General features: G+C 46.8%; 1 protein-coding gene across 1 annotated transcript; it reads left to right on the top strand.

Moving 5' to 3' along the window:
• Nucleotides 1-8,222: 8,222 nt before the first annotated feature.
• LOC131424223 (uncharacterized) lies at nucleotides 8,223-10,326 on the top strand. The gene is made up of 2 exons (XM_058579767.1): nucleotides 8,223-8,572; nucleotides 8,611-10,326. Exon 2 carries the CDS (start codon nucleotides 8,690-8,692, stop codon nucleotides 9,728-9,730), a length of 1,041 nt encoding a protein of 346 aa, XP_058435750.1. The 5' UTR covers nucleotides 8,223-8,572; nucleotides 8,611-8,689; the 3' UTR covers nucleotides 9,731-10,326.
• Nucleotides 10,327-18,602: the final 8,276 nt, after the last annotated feature.

The following is an 18,602-nucleotide window of genomic DNA, read 5'->3' on the forward strand; positions in this document are numbered from 1 at the left end:
CCCTTCTGATCTCTCTCTGTGGGTCCACCCAATCTGGATGTCTCCTCTTCATGTGGTCATGTGGATGTGACCTTTTGTGACTGGCTCCTTTCACTGAGCATTATGTTTTATGTATGAGGGGTTCATTCCCTTCTGTGGCTGAATGATATTCCAGGGTCTACCATACCACGTGTCCCTGATGCATCTATCGGTGGAAGGTTAGGGTGGTTTCTCTCTGTGGGCCGTTGAGAATTGTGCTACCATGAATCCATCATGCTGTTTTAACCTGTGGCCTATTTTGAAAATTCTGGAGACAATCAGACAACCTGGCCTTTGAGTACAAGAGGAAGATCTTACTCATTGTCTCCTCTCCTCCTCCCATGAGCAATGTGCTTGGAGGGCCAGGGTGGGGACAGCCCCTGTCCTAGTCCCTGGAGACACAGCAGGGAAGAAAACAAATCCCATCCCCCATGCACTGCCCCTAGTCAGGTAGTGAATTGGGAAAACCCACAAGGGCACGTCAGGTGGGGTGGTGTTGGGCGGGCAGTGGACAGCCCCATGGTAGAAAAGATGGCCAGGAGGTACTGAGAAGGCACAGGAAAGGGGGTGTCTCTGCAGAGCTATGGAAATGAGAGGGAGCCTTTCAAAGGAAGAGTGTTTCAGGCTGAACCATACCCAGGCTCGAGATCAGCTTTGAGCCTCTCTGAGCTTCAGATTTTGTATATTGAGATCAAATATCATGTGTCCCACAGGGTTGTGTAAGGACTCAAAGTTAACTGTAACTGTCGAAGCAATAATCTTGGCATATCTTTACCTACTTAGCTAATGAGGCTTTATTAATATTATCTTTGCTTAGTTTCTAGAACTATTTGTCCCCTGCACATTCTTAAAGTACAGCGAGTGTCCCCAGGCTTAATGTCTGAAGGCTTGGTACTCTCGGATAACATGAGATATTGCTTTAGGTCTCACCCTTCCAGACAGACCATTTGTTCCCAGAACATATAATGAGATGGAAATTTGTTAAGTAATTAACCAATTTGAATACCCAGTTGAAATCAAATATCTGGCTGGAAAATTCTAGAAGTATTTATGGGGTGGGGGGAAGCAAGCATACTTTAATCACTAATTTTCACAATCCCCAAGTGCATGTCTTCCTCACAATTGTCTTTAGTGTGGAATCAATCAAATCAAAGAGTGGTGAGAAGAAACCTCTGCTGCCTGTCAACCTCAATCAATCTCCTATGTTTTCATGTGCTTCCTCTCCCCAAAAATAAGAACAAACAATCTTTCTCTATGCCCATCTATCTTGTTGTATATTGGTTTTTGATGCTATAAATCACTTCCATTTCTGAGAAAATGGTTCCACAGTTTGTATATCACTTGCCATTCTAAAAATTTGAGGACCCATTATTTTCTATTAAAGAGTTTCAGAATTTATTAATGGAAAGGGACCATCAACTTTTAATAGAATACCGTCATCACTTAAATACAGCCTTTGGTTTTCAGAATTGGAATGAAAATGATCCCATTCTTCATAGCTTCTCCCCTTTATAAAATGCTGTAAATCGGTGGCAAAATTACATATTACCCTATAATTGATATTCAGATAAGATAGATTGGAGGAATCATCAGCCAAAACAGAAACTGTGTGACTCATTTTCTGTTTCCAAATCCACAACCACTTTGGGATGAATTAACCAAAGTCCATAAGTTATGTAGTCAGTGATTTAGTTATTGACTAAGCCTCTGAATGAAAAGAACACCAACACTCCAACTTATTTAGCTTAAGTAACAGGATACACTTGAGATCCATGAATGCTTGCTTGGACAAAAAGAGCTCAGGGGATTTAGCTTTAAGGGTAAATCCTTTTCTTTTTTCTGTACTAACATTGAGGAACATTTAAGATATTCCTAACAATGAATCGAGGACAAATGAAAATAAGAGCACAAATCGCAGAGATGCATGGCAGGAGAATAAGACGGGGTGGCCAAAGCCCTTGCACTCCAGATAGTTTTTATAGTCAGATGCACCATCTTTCAATCCACTACCAATTAAGGCTGAGCATTCTCGCCAAAGACCCCATGCCTGAACACATCCGGCCACCAAGAAGCACCGACATTTCTCTCACAAATTACTTTCATGAGGCGTGGATGGTGTTCCTTTTAGCGAATAGCTGTTGAATACCCATGGTGGGCCAGGAACTATGGAGAACGTTAAATTTGAGATGCGAAGATGAACTCCTCACAGAGAGCGCCCTCGAAAGCACAAAGTAAAAGTTAAGCCAAGAAAATCTGAGTTACAGCTAAAGATGATGCCAATTAAGCCAGGGATGGTGAGGACCTTCTGAATCGGACAGACCTGGCCTTGAGTCTCACTCAGATCAGCTGCTCAGGGGCAGGGAGGCTCAGTTCCTTCCTCCACAGGGTGCTTGGTGCTCTTCCTCTGTGCAATTGTCCACCTCTCCTTCTGGTTCTCAGTTTGGCTTCATGTGTTTGGAAAGCGACATCCTCAGAGGCCCTCACATTTACACTTGACGACCCCCATCCCGTGTTTCTGCCTCCCTGGTGCCTTGAGAAGGCTCCGAACTTCTCTCTGCTTCTCAGCAGCATTCCATTCCCAGGCATTGGGCTTTACCCCTGTGCAGTTGAAGCACCTGGCAAGGCTTTGAGAACGAAATTGGAGTGTAGCATTCTCTCTCCGTACCTCCTTTCTCTTCTGGATCATGGCCCCCTGAGTCCTGGATTTTCTTGGCAGCTGCAAATCCAATTTTTGCCTTTCCATCCATGTGAGATTGTTGAAAGCTCTGCTGGATGCTTCAGGTATTTAATTCAAAATACTCTTGAAACACATGCCTCACAAAACCAAAGCCAATTTGGCAGGTGCTTCTCCAGGCAGGGACACCGGGAGTATAAGTACAACCGCCAGTTTCAGGTAACATGAAGTGGCATCAGCATTGAGTAGAGATCCTTGCACTTATTGAACTATTTTCGTCCACACGGCCGGCAACTGTTTTCTTTCACTCTTGAACCTTCTTGCCAGATTCTGCCTTAAAGGGAGAAGCTGGGATGTGGGTGTCTGAATCATGGGAAGCTGGCTTCCCATGTCGGGTAGACATTTATCTAGGGGGTGGCTGGGAATTCTCCATTCGGTACCTTGAATGCTGAGATGGATGTGAACAAAGAAGCTCGGGAATGTTCACCCTGCAAAAAATTAGGGGGTGTGAATAAAAGATGATTGTAGGAAAGAATCTAGTCCAATTATCGCCTATTGTGTGATGTTGAGTCATTCCAAATTACCCACGAGCTGCTCTCTGCTTCTGAATTATGATTTCCCGGCACACACATACTTCTCTCTGCAACCCAGGCAGCTTGCATCCAGTTTTCAGGGCAGTACTTGGCTTTGGTTGGTCTGACCACTTCCCAAATGCCCATGCGGAATGGGAACCCTCTAAGAGAGGCATTTGCAGGAGCAGGGCTGCCTGCCATTGGGTTTCCTCCACATCACTTTTTGTTCTGGGCTATTTGGGGAATGCAAATATTTCCTTATACAATTTTTCTGGGTGTGAGGATGTGATAATCAGGCACGAAACCTCACAGTTTGGAGAAAGGACTTAAGCAAGCTTTCTCCGGCAGGAATGTCTTGCTTTACAAGCCACCGTAATTCTGGGTCCCTCATCCCTCCTCTTCCCTTGGTTTGCAGAAGTCTGATGCTTACACGTAATTGCCATTTTGGTCTCCAATAGCTGGTCTTTTGCTGTCCAAACTAGTTATGGAAGTCATTGGAATAGCTGGACATCACGGAAGCCATGGACAAAGATGAGTGAGGGCGAAGGTCTGGAGGAGAAGTGGCCACTTGCAGGTGAGCAGGTGGCTGAGTACCTGAGGGTGACATTGTCTACATTCAGCTCTCACCTATCAGTGAGGAGGCAATGGGGGACTGTACACAACTCGCCCTGGGGTCTGTCCTTGAGACAGATAGTGTTACCTCTACAGAATTGCTGAGTTATTTAATGAGAGGGTTTGCACATGCAAAGCTCAGGGTCGGGCACACCCCATACTGGCCTTTCTCTTAGTGAAGTGCAAGCTAGGGGCACCCCTGGGTTTGCATTTCTTTCTCCCTCTACTTGGAGAGCTCCTCCTTCAGGCCCCACACAGCTCTCTCCAGGGGTCATTTCTCAACAGCGCTGTGGGCCTGCTGGCTTTGTTGATGGGATCTTTTGCTTGTCTCCTGTCCCTGGAATGCACCTGCCTGAGGTCAGGGTATCTGTAGGGCTGCTGCTTTAGGGGCTTCTCAAGGTACTTTGGGAATGAGTGAGCAAATGAAGGTGAGCTCATGTTCATGGGCATGGGGAGCAGGCGGCAGGTGGTGAGGGTTCCAGGAAGCAGGAAGAGGAGGAAATGTATCCTAGACTGTTTTACAGAGCCAGCCTTTCTCCCCCATGCATTTCTGGGGACAGACATCTTCCAGTCTGCACCTTTTATCTTTTTGATATTTGGGTTAGTATCCACCCCTAGCTCTAGTCCATGGGCCATTGTGAAATCCGAGGGCTTTCGAAAAATTAATAAACCTTCCTGTCTAGAGTAGTTTCAGGTTCACAGAGAAACTGAGGGGAAGGTACAGAGAGCCCACATGTGCCCCTGTGTGCACCTACACCACCTGAGCTGTGACCAACACCCCTGCCAAAGGGGGCGTTTGCTGCCCTGGAAGAACCTGCATGAGATGTCCTTGTCACCACATCCCATGGTCTCGTGGGGGTGGTTACTCACTTGAATTCCCTCTGCCTGAAGTCAGGGCCTGGGAGAAGCATCAGGAGAGGAGGCTTGGGATGAGACTCCTCGTTCATGTGCCTAGTTTAATGAAGACTTAGGGAAGGACTGACAGACACCAAGTAGTCACGTCTGCATTCCCAATTCCAGACCTTGGAATTCAGCTGTGTTCCGCGTAGCGAGTTAGTCATGTGTGTGGAAGAGCCATGCTGATGCCCAGGGAAAGAAAAGAAAATGCTGGAAACAGGAGGTGAGTCTCAAGGCTGAATGTGTCCTCATCTTGCTTTTCAATTCCATATGCTCGAGCACCCTCAACTTCAAAAACCCTGAGCACTTACAGCTTTCTCCTTAAATGGATCTTAAGCTACTTGATCTCAACTGATAATGAACTCATTCATCAAAGCCAAAGCAGTTTTAGAATTGTTTGTATTTACCCACATTGAGATGCATTCCTCAGGCTGTCAGAGCTTCAGGGAACCTGCCCGGCTCGCAGTCGGAGCACAGGAAGCAGCTCAGGCTGGGATGGCAGCATTTTCCAAATTGTCCATGTGGAAGAAATGACAGCAAATGGGACCATTTTCTTTGAGTTTTTACAGCCAACCTGACTGGCAAGCCACGAACACTCAGCACAGCAGTTAATTGAATTGGTTAATTGCATTTTGTGGAATCATCTCCATAGTCTTTTAGGAGCAGAGACTATGTTGAAATAATCCCTGTTTCTGTTTGCAAGTGCTTTTATTAATTAAAAAAATCTGATAGGTCAACAGTTTTCCTTCCTTCCTTCCTTCCTTCCTTCCTTCCTTCCTTCCTTCCTTCCTTCCTTCCTTCCTTCCTCTCTTCTTCTCTTTCTTTACTTGCAGTACCAGGCATTGATCTCACGGCTTTGCACAGGCTAGACAATCACTGTACCATGGAGATACACTCCTAGCCCTTCAATTTTGGGGGAAAAATAATATCTCAAGAAACATGGAGCTTGCTGACCTGACTTTGGCAGCTCCCTGTCATCCAGGAGAAGGCCTGCTCCAGAAATCCCATTCTCAGAGGCTCTGGTGACCACATTCCCAGCAGCATGCACAAGGAGCAACTGCAGTCTTGTCTTCCCTGCTGTTGGGACACAAGGCCATTTCAAGAACTGCCACTCCTCCAGAAACTAATGACAAGGTCTCATAGGGCAGAAGGAATCTATGGCCAACAGCTGCAGGGGAGAACGAGACCATAGGCAACAAGACTCCCCACCACCTGAGCTGGCCTATTGATGCTGCACAGAAAATATGGGTGTGTGGAGCTAATAGAGAAGTAGGGCCGGGCAGTGGAAGGTAGTTAGAGTGTGATTGATGTCCTCAGTGCTCTAAAGCTTTTGTGAAAGAAGAGGGAATTCACTTCCTCTGGGCACCATCACTGGGCAGGTGACCTGCAGAGTGGATTTCACGACTTCCTGTGTGAGTTGTGGGTGTAGACTTTGTATTAGTTTCCAAACACTGCTGTAACAAATCACCACTACTGTGGTGACTGAAAACCATGTAACTTTATCACTGAGGTCAGAAGTCTGGCATGGGTCTCTGGGCTAAAATCGAGGTGTCTACAGGGCTGTGTCCCTTTCTGGCCTTGTGGGAGAGCCCACTCCTGCCTGACTTCCTTGGCCCTAGCCCCTTCCATCTGCAGAGCCTGCTCCAGCCGCAGCCTTCTCTGGCTCTCCCTCTTCTATCTGTTTCTTGTCAGGACCCTTCCAGGTATGTTGGGACCACTGGAATAATCCGGAACAACCCCAGGTAACCTCCCAGCTCCAGGTCAGCTGGTCAGCACCTTCAGCCATTCTCCAACCTGGGTGCCCTTTGCTGGATAAGGAGAAGGGAGCATGATCACATTTTCTGGGACTAGGAGTGGGCATCTTTGGGGACCTGGGGCACTGGGGTGCATGGAGAAAGAGAGGGGAAGAATGGTTTTCCCAGAATGTTGTCCTGTAGAATGAGATTGCTCTCTGAAGGACAAACACGGAACTAAATCGTGTGGCTGAAAGCTGTCGGGGCACATGATGTGTGGAAGTATTTTTGATGTGAGAAACCCAAACTCAACTAGATCAGTTCATTTATTTCCCAAAATACTAGTGCTGGGGACTATTCCCTGCTAGTAACCTGCTATAGGAAAATTAAATTAACATTACAAATAAATCAGGGGCAGTGATTTGCGTTACAAAGAGCTTCACCTGGGGACTTCAATGAATTCAGCTGACTTAATTGCATATAAATCAGCCTGGGGCCAATTGTTCCTTGGTCCTGGCTCTGTGCTGGGGACTAAGGACATAAGGATGTGCAGAACCTGACTTGGCTGCTTATTATTATTTTATTACATTCCCACTGCTCCAAAATCATGAAGGAGAAAATAAACCATCTTATCTGTGATAAGTACCACTGGGGAGCCATACAATTCCCCGACAGTGTCCCTGTCCCCAGATCAGGGATGCCTCTGTGGGCATGTGCCCACTGAGAAGTCCAGGGAAGAAGTAGTGGAAGTTAAGGAAGTGCAGAGGGGACAACAGTGTCCAGACAGAGGGCCCACATGTGCAAAGGCCCTGTAGCTGAAAGACCACAGTGGATACCAAGAATGGAAAGAAGGTGTATGTCACTGGGGCCACAGAGCAAGCTGGGGCAGGGCAACTGAGGACCAGAAGTCCAGGCTCTGCATGGTGGACATTGCTGTCATTAAAAGAGCAAACGTGAGACATTGAAGCTTCTCAGATGTGTACAGAATGTGATCTGATTTGCAGCTAAAAATCATTTTAGTTTGATTATGGAAGCTGATTAGAAGGGGATTCCACGCAGTGGCCAGTGGAGTGCAGGCAGAGTCAGCCACGGGGCAGGAGAAGTCTGAGCAGCAGTTGGGAGCAGAAGGGGGCTGTGCTGAGCTATGGCCCCTGCCAGGCCATGCCCCGTCTGTTCCAGACATTGTTGGTGATGTGCCTATAACGTTTCTTTGATAGAATGCAGAGTCAATAATGGGCTTGGAAAATCAACGAGCTCCAGTCAGGCATGCAAGTCTGAAAACCAGGCACATGTAAAGCTTTGGAGTCAAGATGGGAAACGACCATGCCTGCCTTGTCCAGACAGGGGAGGGGACAGTGGCCCAGTGTCACAGACCAAAGGAGAAGAAGGGCTTGCTTCCATCGCCACCCTGAAGTCCTGTGGTCCTTGAATTCTCAGATACTCTGAGAATTTTTTTTGGAGGGGGGGAATGCCAGAAATCTAGGATTTGGAGCCCTCCCTAGTTTTTTCAGGTTGGCAATTCCTTAGACAGGGTTTAATAACGTGTACAGGTGAGCTCAAGGCTGGAAGAAGCAAAGGGCTTCTGAACCAGACCTCAGGGACCAGCAGAGTCTATAGATGGCAGGTGAAAGCCCCCAGACTTGCTTCACCTGGGACTTCAGTGAATTCCTACAGAGGGGTATGGGGGCTGCTGCTCCTGGGCCTGGTGTTGTGGTGAGCCGCTTCTGCCGTTTCTGCAGATTATGGTCGCCATTACAAGATGGCGCTGGCTCCGCTGTGGTCTGTGACAAACAACTCCTTATCTGGGAAAGTTGGCACATGATTTTTCACCACCCTGTGAGAAAGCTCCACGCGGCAGCTTTGCATTGGGGCTTGGGATGCTTTATTAAGGCTGGGAGGGGCATCCAAGAGAGAGAAGAAGAAATATCCAGGGACCTGAATAAAACTGTTGAGAGAAGATTCTCGAATTGCGTCTTCCTTGCGGGCAAGGGGGTCGCGACAAGTGGCGCCGAGACCCGGGAACCAGAACTTTCAACAGTCAGGGGTGGTGCACCGGTTAGTCCCAGGTAAGTGGGATCCGCGATCAAAGCGGGGTTAGTCCCAGGTAAGTGGGATCCGCGATCAAAGCGGGGTTAGTCCCTAGTAAGTGGGATCCGCGACCAAAGCGGGACAGCTCCTCTGTAATGAAAGAGAGAGCCTTACATTTTATTGCAGCTGCACTGTGTACTTTCGCTTCTACTTTCGCTTTCTTTTTTTTGTGCTTCCTTTGTTGTTGTGTCATGGGTGCCGCATCTTCAAGTCCGCTTCTCCTGGCCCTAGATGGCCTGTTACGTTCCAAGGGACTGGAAGTGAAACATAGTACTTTACAGAGATTTTTACAGAAGATAGATATCGCTGCACAGTGGTTTGCATTTTCGGGCAGCCTTACTGTGCCTAGTTGGGATAAATTAGGCAAAGATCTTGACTTTGCTTCTGAGCAGGGCATATTAGAGGGTGGGGTGATACCCCTTTGGAAAATGGTCCGTGGTTGCCTTACAGATGGTAAATGCCAGGAAGCTGTGAGTGAGGGTCAAGCTATTCTTGAGCAGCTGCATGAGGAAAAATCTGAAGGATCATGTAGTGAAGTGGCAGAGAGTATTAAAAGTAACAGTAGTGAGAAGGCAAAAGAGCCTGAAGATAAAAATAGGAGAAGGCTCTACCCAGACTTGACCGAATTAAAAACGCCTGAGAACACAAGCGACTCAGAGAGTTCTGAGGACCTTGATATATTGTTACAACAACTACATAAGATAAAAATGAAAAAGAAGAAAAAGGAGACACAGGGCACGCAGGCCTACTGTAAGAAGGGGAAGGGAGTTAACATCGGTCAACAAAACTCTGAGGAGGAGGAGGTAGAATATCTAGAAGAAGATATGGTGCCGATTGCCCCACCTCCGTATGTGGGGGGGAGCCAAGGTTCCGGGAGATCTTTTCATGCACAAGTTTGGAGGACAGTTAATACAGATATGGGACTTGCATACCCTGTATTTCAGGACAATAACAGGGGAAGATATCATGAGCCTTTAGACTTTAAGATAATTAAAACCTTGGCAGAATCTGTCCGCACTTATGGCATAGATGCCGCTTTCACTCTCACTCAGGTGGAGGGACTTACTAGATTTTGCATGACTCCCTCAGATTGGGCTAGTCTAGTCTGCGCTTGTGTTTCCCCAGGGAAATATTAGGAGTCCAAAGTTGGCTGTTTAATGTTTCTGGCAGTACCCAAGACTCGGAGAGAGGTAGGAGGCTTAAAATTTCTGCAAATAATTCACAATTATCTAATGCTACATTACCCTCCACAGCAGTCTGTCTCCAATCTCTGTTCCTGTTTCTTTTGGCTAATGTTACATTACAGGGGATGCTTAATTGCTCTAATATTACCTGTTATTTGTCTGAGTGTTGGAATGGATCCTGGCCTATGGCAATGGTTATGAAAATTCCAACTTTTGTCCCGATTCCGGTTACTACAGATCCAGAGTCTTTTCCTATTGTTGAACTGATTAGAGCCCGTAGAGATTTTGGAATTACGGCAGCCATAGTGACAGCTGTGGCGGTATCTGCTGCTGCAGCAGTTACAGCTGGAGTAGCCATGGCCAGCCAGGTACAAACTGCTGCCACTATTAATCAGGTTATTCAACAAATATCCACCATACTTGAATCTCAAAGTAGAATTAATCAACACATTTTATCTGGGATTCTGGCTGCTAATCAAAGGATAGATCTGCTTCAAGCTCAAGTTGAGGAATTGTCTGACCTAGTACATTTGGGTTGTGTTGATCAACGTGCACATTTATGTATAACCTCTGTCAGATTTTATGATTCCAGAAATGCCTCCCACATCATCGGGGAGTATCCATCCGGAACCTGGTCCATGGCAGCAGAAAACTTGATCCAGTCTCAACTAACTCAGATTGCTGTTTTGAATAGTACCCGTGTCGAACCAGTGACTTTGGGTCAATTCACCGATTGGATATCTTCTGCTTTTTCCTTCTTCAAAGAGTGGGTGGGAGTAGGCATTTTTGGTGCAATGTGTTGCTTCAGTGTTGTACTTTGTTTGTGGCTTCTCTGTCGCCTTAAAACTCGCCATGCACAAGAAAAGGCTATGATCATACAAGCTCTTGCAGCTTTAGAAAATGGCAACTCGCCTCAAGTCTGGCTTGCGCATCTTAAGCAGTAAACCTTTGTCATGGTCGTTACACCCCAAGTTATTATAACATTGCACTGGGATCGACATGACTTTCCTTGTTATTCTCTTAGTGTTGGAAAGCCCTTGCACTCTGCCGGTCTTACTGCCATTGCACGCAGATGGGTTTCCACACTAGTGCTTTTCTATCGCCTTGAAGTTCGTGCCTTTCTTTCAGGGTGCTGTCAACTTGTTTGTCGTTATAAACAGCCACAGTTCAGCCTCAGCTATCCCCCTTCGTCCACCACCGTCACGATACAGGATGCGAGGCAAGGCACTGCACTTGAGTGATCCTTGAAGAGGACCTCAAGGAGAGCATGTCCTATTGCATGCGGGTTAGACGCGTTCACGCCCCGCCCCACGAAAAAAGGCGTCGGCTGATATGGCCTCAGATCTGGGGAAGGGCCCTCCTTGGGACTGAGCCATACTATGCAGCCACTTCTGCACAGTGGGATAGGACCTCTACTCTCGCCTGTATTGTTTTAATAAAATAGAAAAGGGGGAACTGTGGTGAGCCGCTTCTGCCGTTTCTGCAGATTATGGTCGCCATTACAAGATGGCGCTGGCTCCGCTGTGGTCTGTGACAAACAACTCCTTATCTGGGAAAGTTGGCACATGATTTTTCACCACCCTGTGAGAAAGCTCCACGCGGCAGCTTTGCATTGGGGCTTGGGATGCTTTATTAAGGCTGGGAGGGGCATCCAAGAGAGAGAAGAAGAAATATCCAGGGACCTGAATAAAACTGTTGAGAGAAGATTCTCAAATTGCGTCTTCCTTGCGGGCAAGGGGGTCGCGACATGGTGTGGGCAGTGGCTGTTGAGGTCTTCAGCAATCCTCCTCACTCCAGCCACAGGGACCAGATCTTGCAGCTTCAGATGCAGCCTTCACATCTGAGCTGGAGGCCTGGAAGAATGAACTTGCTAATTGATCCTAAGCCAGCCGCCAAGCCTCCTGGCGAATTAGTGGCTTTGTCAGTTTAAGACAGATGACTGTCTTCCTGCCCTTCACTAATGTCTCTGCTCTGGGAGGAATTTAAACCTCAGCTTTGAATTACAAATTTAGAAGGGAAACCAATGATGGGGAGAGTAAGTAGAAACCTTTCTCCTGAGAAAGGCTGCAGGCAGGAGACATTAGTGATGGATAGGCCCAGCTCCCATTAAGCTAATGGGTGTCAGAGATGTAAACAGAGCTCTGAGTCTGTGCTCCGAGGCTAGGCTAAGAGATTGGATCACTCTAAGGCTCCACGTATGTGCGGACTTGTGATCCTAAATAGACTCAGAAAGTCTGTTTGGCAATTTTAATGGAAAGAAAAATTAGGCTCCATGTACAGATACATGGTCTTCAGTAGGCAGGAAGGAAGGGTGTTTTCTTGACTTCCAGGTGGGTTTCAGGTCTGCCAGCTGAACACTACTCACCTGTTGGGAGAAACAGCAAGCCCAGCTCCACCGCAGGGGGGCGGAGCCAGAGCCCAGGGATGGTTCAGTGGATGAAACCCTGGACCAACATCTGCAAGAGGCATGTCCATTGATACAATGGACCAACATCTGCAAGAGGCATGTCCATTGATACAATGGACCAACATCTACAAGAGGCATGTCCATTGATGCAATGTTCCAAGTGGGCAACCTGCCTTATCTTCACAGGCAATGGAATTCTTGGTTTGGAAAGGACACATTGGTGGCCATGCTGAGGACAAGCAGACAGGTGTCCTCCCCCATGAGTGTCACAGAGGCAGGTGTTGGCTTTGTGCATCAGGCACAGAAATGAGCACTTGGAGAAGCTCAAGCATACTTTGTTGTTCTTTATCACAAGTGGACGAACTTTTCCTACAGGACCAGCTAGTGCATATTGCGTCTTTGGGGACTGATCCATCTCAGTTGTAATTCCTGAACTCTGCCATTAAGGAGTAAAACTAGTGGACACAGGGGCATGTCCATGTTTCAATAAAACTTTATTTTCACAAGCAGACAGCCAATTGGATTTGGTTTGTAGGTAGCAGATTTCTGTCTCCTATTTTACACCATGAAATTTAGAGCAGTTTGTTCTGTAGCAGAACATTATAGAATGAATTTTCAAAGAAATAAAGTATCTGCTATTTGGATGCAAACCCCACAAGGGCAGGTACTAGGTCTGACTTAAAAACCAATGTCTGTCCCTGTCGGGGCACCTGAATGGAGTGAAACGCTCAGTATGTAGATTGTTCTTGTACATGTCTGCGTAATTTGTATTAAGTCTCAAGACCCGAGCACTTCTAAGTGTCTTAGTATTTAGAAATCAACGAGAGGCAGCTTGGAGGTGGTGAATGTGGTCAGGAATGACTTCTGTTTCCAAGATACATGGAAACAGAACAGGTCTTCTGTTTCCATGTATCTTGGATGAATAGTACCCTCTGGGTGGGCCGGGCTCTCACAGTGGGACAGAGCTGGGAGACCCACTCTGTCTTTCCCAGGGCAGAGGACAGGGCACCCTGCAGCAGTGCAGGCTGATTAAACACGCGTGCGCACACACACACACACACCTACACCCCTTCAACCGCACATCACATCTCCACTGTCCTTCAGGCCTTTTGATCACATCGAGGAGAGAGTCTGTTTGGTGCTAGGAAGTTTGTAGCACTTTTTGGAGACAGAGCCAAACTCGGGGCATCAGGAGAAAAGGGTGGCTGGGATTAGGAACTCTTCCTTTCTTGTAGTTACTTATTTTCTATAGTTACATCCCCTCGTGCAAGTGAGACTGGGTTTCTATTTGTAGTGCACTGTCATGTTTCTGTTTCAAAAGATAAATTTGAATGAAAACATATGTACTTTTGTTCTTTATGTGTGTTTTTTGGTACTGGGGATTGAACCCAAGGTCGCTTTACTACTAAATGACATTCCTAGCCCTTTTTTAATTTGGAGACAGGGTCTTGCTAAGTTGCTGAGGCTTAACTTAAACTTGTAGTCCTCCTGCCTCAGCCTCCTGAGTTTTGGGACTATAGGCATGTCCACCGCGCCCAGCCAAAAGCTTGCATTTAAATTCCTCCCTCATCCTCCGCCCTCCTGCTCTCACCCCAGTGGTCTTCTCCTGTGAGAAATGACTCGGAGTGAATTCTGTGTCCATCACCCTGTAGTTAGGGTGGCTGTTTGTTTCTGAAGCCCACGCTGGGCAGATCCCTGGTGACTCTGAATCTCCACCTCCAGGGACCTGCTGGCTCCCAGGCTCTGCTCTTCCCAGGCCTCTGAGCTGACCCTCCCTCCCAGCTCCCGTGTGAGACCTCATGGCCTGGAAAGGGAGATAAGTCTGAGCTGAAGTCTTTACTCCTCTCAGGAAGGAAAAACCTCAAAGATGGCAGGAGAGCTGAGGGACTTGTTGGGGACAGATTGGCCAGGCTAGGGAGTAGTCCCTCTTCATGGCTCAGGGCAAAGACTGGATATCTGCTGCCTGAGAATCGTGAAGAGGCTGGTGTTCCCAGAAGAGACCAGAACACCCCTCACCACCAACAGGGTGCCAGAACCCTCCTGCGCAGCTCGCTTTAACCCCCTCCATGTGACAGGCCTTAGGAGTTAGGGGAGTGGCTGTGTTCAGAACACCCCAAGGTTAGGTTTGAACCTTTCCCTCCAGGTGAGGAATAGGGCTTTATCATAAACGGCTTCCAGTTACAGGTCCTGAAATGATGCATCAGTGTTCTTCCACACTGCTTCCATAAATACAGGGTATTTTTTTAAAAACAGCTAAAATACTTGCAGCAGGGATATTGAAAAGTTTGGGAAGGTTAAATGGTAAGAACGATGAAAAAAATCATCAGGTAACCATTTTTACCTTGCTCAAATATTAATTTTTCTTCAGCATATCCACTCATGAAACTGACAGCCAAATTTTAATGACCCCCTCCCACATGCAGAGAATCTTTCCTTCTGAGTTTTCTATTTCCAGGAGAAAATGAGGGGATTGTCTAGCCCAATTCTCTATTTCAGGTTGAATTTGCGCTTCAAAGTATGGGACTTTTCATAAGGAAGCCATTATGCTGGATAGCAGGTGAGTGGAAATTTCTAAAATGAGGGAAAGACAATAGGATTCTGATGTACAATGACACAATAGGGTCCTGGGGACTTGGTCATGGGTGCAGGGCTCTGGCCAGGAGACTCCGAAGGGCAGTGGGTGAACAGGGGAGTCGTGTGCTGTCTACATGGGCCATCGGGGCTGAACCCTGGGTAGGTTTCTAAGAAGAAATGAGATTTTTAAACTCAGTCCCTAAGAACCAGCGAGTAATCAGAGATATCAGGGAAAAAGAGGATAGGATGTGATTGGGAGTTAAATAAAAAACAGAAAAAGTGTTAGAATCACATTTTCTGATTCATCTTCTTTCTGAGAATTCAATCTAACAGCTGGAATGAGGGCCAGATTGAAGCCTAAGAGAAAAGATAAGATAAAGGATTAGATGTTATCCATGGCTCTGAAAAAGAACTCTGCAGCACATGATGCGATTTTGTCTGGCTGTTCCCCACCCTTTTACTTAAAGATCTTCCTCCCCTTCTGATCTTCCCCAGGAGACAGGAGGTCAGGGAACCAGGTTTGACTCCTGGCCGTGCAAGCTGGGGCAACCAGGGAGCCTCTCGGATGCTTTGTTGTAAATGAGAAGCTCACCAATTCGCCCATGATTGAATAATTTAGAGTAAAGTAATACAATCCCAGCTCAAATCTTTCTCAGCAATAAGGACCTTTCCCTGGCCCACTAACAGGAAGTCAGCCTGCAGCAGGAGGCAGCCTGATGGATTCTGAAGCTCAGTGGTGTCCTCGAGGGCCACACCATCCCCTTTTCAGCTCCATTATCTTGGGCATTTCCTTTATCCTCAGGCACATGGCGGGGCCAAAGCAGAGTCCAGCATTACAACCAGACACGAGCCCCCCAGGAACAAGAGACACCATTCATTTCTGGGACCTTCTATGGGATTAATTTTTTTTCCCACGGAGTTCTTCCCAGAAGAACTTCCTTCTCTTTGGCAAACAAAATTACTGATCCATGAACCCTCAATGCCAATGATAACTGATTACCATCACACCAATTAGCCCTGTTCTGATGAGGACAGGCTCACCCTGCCTCTCACGATCTGTGTAAGAGAAGTAGGTATCTCCACAGGATTTGGATTCCACTGGGAGCAGAGGACACAAGAGGTTGCAGGGCAGGTGATCGACAATGGCCATTAAGAAGTTCTCACTCATGGTTGTCACTGTCAATTTCTCTGCACCTGGGTGCAAGGGTGACTGTTGCGGGTTTGGGAACCTTTCCTCAGACACATGGTTAATCCTAATAGACCCTGCAGTCTCCTGGGCCAGTTCAGTCTATGTTTGGTTTTATTGCACCTGTCATGATTCAGCAATCCTAATGAGAGCTCAAATGTAGGGTGACTTAGCATTGGAGCCAAAGAAGACCTAGGAGAAGGATTTCTTTGCATTCTGCTCTACAGAGGTTCAAGCGGCGTGGGGGAGAGCAGGCTAGGTGCAAGGTCAGTGCTTTTGTAAAAAACCCTTAATCCAAATTCTTCATCAGCTGCTGAGAATTTCCCCAGGAGTGTGGCTGAGAAGCAGTTTAGGATGGTCCCTCTTTTAATGTTTGTGACCTGGCTTCAGGGCTGAAGGCTGCTGTGAAGGGCATCCTATCTGGGTGCTCAGTCTCTGGACTGCTCATTGCTTTGGAAGGAAATGATGAGTCAGAACAAGGGCAAAATTCTGGACCCTGACTCTGCTTGCAACTCAGGTAGAGTAAGAGGGCTCATGTTTCCTTCCCTCCTGGACCAACCAAAAACCACCCAAAACGTATGAAATGATGGTCTTCCTGCTATTGGAGGTCAGGCAGCAAAGAACAGTGGTCTATGAAGAGATGAGGAGCAGAAGAGATAGACCTGGGCTCGCTCCAGCTCATGGCTTTCAGAAGGATTCTAGACTTCAGCACAGAGAGGGGATCCGGGTGGAATCCTGGGCTTGCAGAGATTTGCAAAGAAGGGACCCAGTGGGGAGAGAGGCCATCAGAAGACCCTGGGCATCTGGGCATCTGGGCATCTGCATAGAATACACAAAGAGGCCACTGCTGATGGCTGGTGGGCTCCTGTGTGAGGAAGGGACACCTTCCCTCTCATTTTATGAGGCCAGTGTCCATCTGATGCCAGAAGATTCCAAGGACAGAGCATTGCAGGACAAATGTGCCTTGTAGACACAAAATTACAGATAGATGCAAATATATATCAAAATTTAACATCTATTCTTAATTTTTAAAAGTGTCAGAAAACTACAAACTTCCTCAGTGGGATGCATGATAAGTGTGCCTGTCCCCAGCTGATACCAGGCACAACAGGGCAAAGCCAAGTGCTTTCCCACTAGGACCAAGGACAATGCAAGGCTATTCAGTTTCATAACTTCTCTTCCATTTGGAGGTTTTAGACAGTATAATAAAGATAATAAATAAAAGAATTCCAGATTGGAAACCATTTTTATTTTCAGGTGTGATTCTTCATGTAGAAAGTTATAGAAAATCTAAAAAGAGTCACGGAACCAGTAAGTGAGGTGAACAAGATTGCTGGGTATACGGTGGGCACACACAGGCCGCCGTCTGTCTAGACAGTACCCTTCCTGAGGCTCCTTAATGCTTATGTGAATCTTCCCACATTGAGAAAAATTCTGAATGTAGGACAAAAACAGGTGTCTCCTTCTCCTTCAGCTGAACAGGAACTTGAGATAATGGTTTTTCCTGAACAAAGTCCTATGTGCAAACTTAAAATGAAGTTTTCTTTTTATGGAAACAAAAAAGTCATGTTCCTTGTCACCAGGTATAGGGGTTCTGTATTTGGGATTGGGGTCTCTGATGGCTTCATGGCTGTGGCATGCTTGGTGCCTGGGAAAGTTTCTGTGCAAAGGCACAGGATGCCCAGTTGCTATTGTGATGGCCTCCATGCTAGAGTCTTATCAGCTTCGACCTTAATGGTAGGCACATAACCCCTGGGCATAAAGGAACTTGCTTGCTTGATAACTACCACGTTTCCCCATGCTCTGGAGCTCCTGGAGCTGCCCACCTAACAGGAACTTCAGACAATTGACCTTCTGGAGAACTGGACAAAGCTCCTGACATTGCATTTTGTAACTGTGAAATGTGACTGCAGAATAAGCAACCTTCCTGATGCTCTAACACTAATGTGGTTATGATACTAATGGCCTAATGAAACTTATTGTTATAAATAAACGTGACCCCTTGGACAAAGAGCCATTCTGCACCTTGTCTGTATCTCTATCTACATATTATTATTTTTCTTTACACCAGAAGCATGGCCGCTGTAACCCCAGGAAGCACCCCCCAGCAGGCGCTGCTCCCAACAAGCTGAGCCAGCTTCCGTGGGTCTCCTCCAAAAAGCCCCAGGAGGAGCAGAGAGGCGACGGCCCCTGTGTTCCTTCTAGGCCTTTGCAGAGGCTGGGATGGAGCAAAACTCAGTCGAAGTTTCTCCTGTGCACATGGAGGAAATAAGAGGCATCTAGAAAGGAAGAGCTAGTAACTAGTTAACCTACTGGCACAGTTATTTGTGGTGACATTAATTAATTGCTATTGAGAGTTTCCTTGCAATTTGAATCAATTTAAGAATGGAAAATAACACCAGTAGCAATCGTCTGGAATGTGTTTGGAGACAGATGATGTGAGATGGATCAAAAGTGCATGCGAGACGCCAGGCAGTGGCAAGGGTCACCGCATGGCAGAAACGGTCCCGCCCAGAGTCAGCGAGTTCACAAGCAGCAGGTTAATTACCACATTTATTAACTTCTTATGGGGATCTGAGGCTAAGAGGAAAGATTTGTCAAAGTCACTCATTTGGGAATCACAAGGCTGAAATGGGAACAGAGATTAGCCTGACAGC

Source organism: Marmota monax, unplaced genomic scaffold, assembly GCF_021218885.2.
Source record: "Marmota monax isolate L192 unplaced genomic scaffold, Marmota_monax_Labrador192_F-V1.1 WCK01_AAM20220418_F8-fsc02010, whole genome shotgun sequence".
Lineage (NCBI taxonomy): Eukaryota > Metazoa > Chordata > Mammalia > Rodentia > Sciuridae > Marmota > Marmota monax.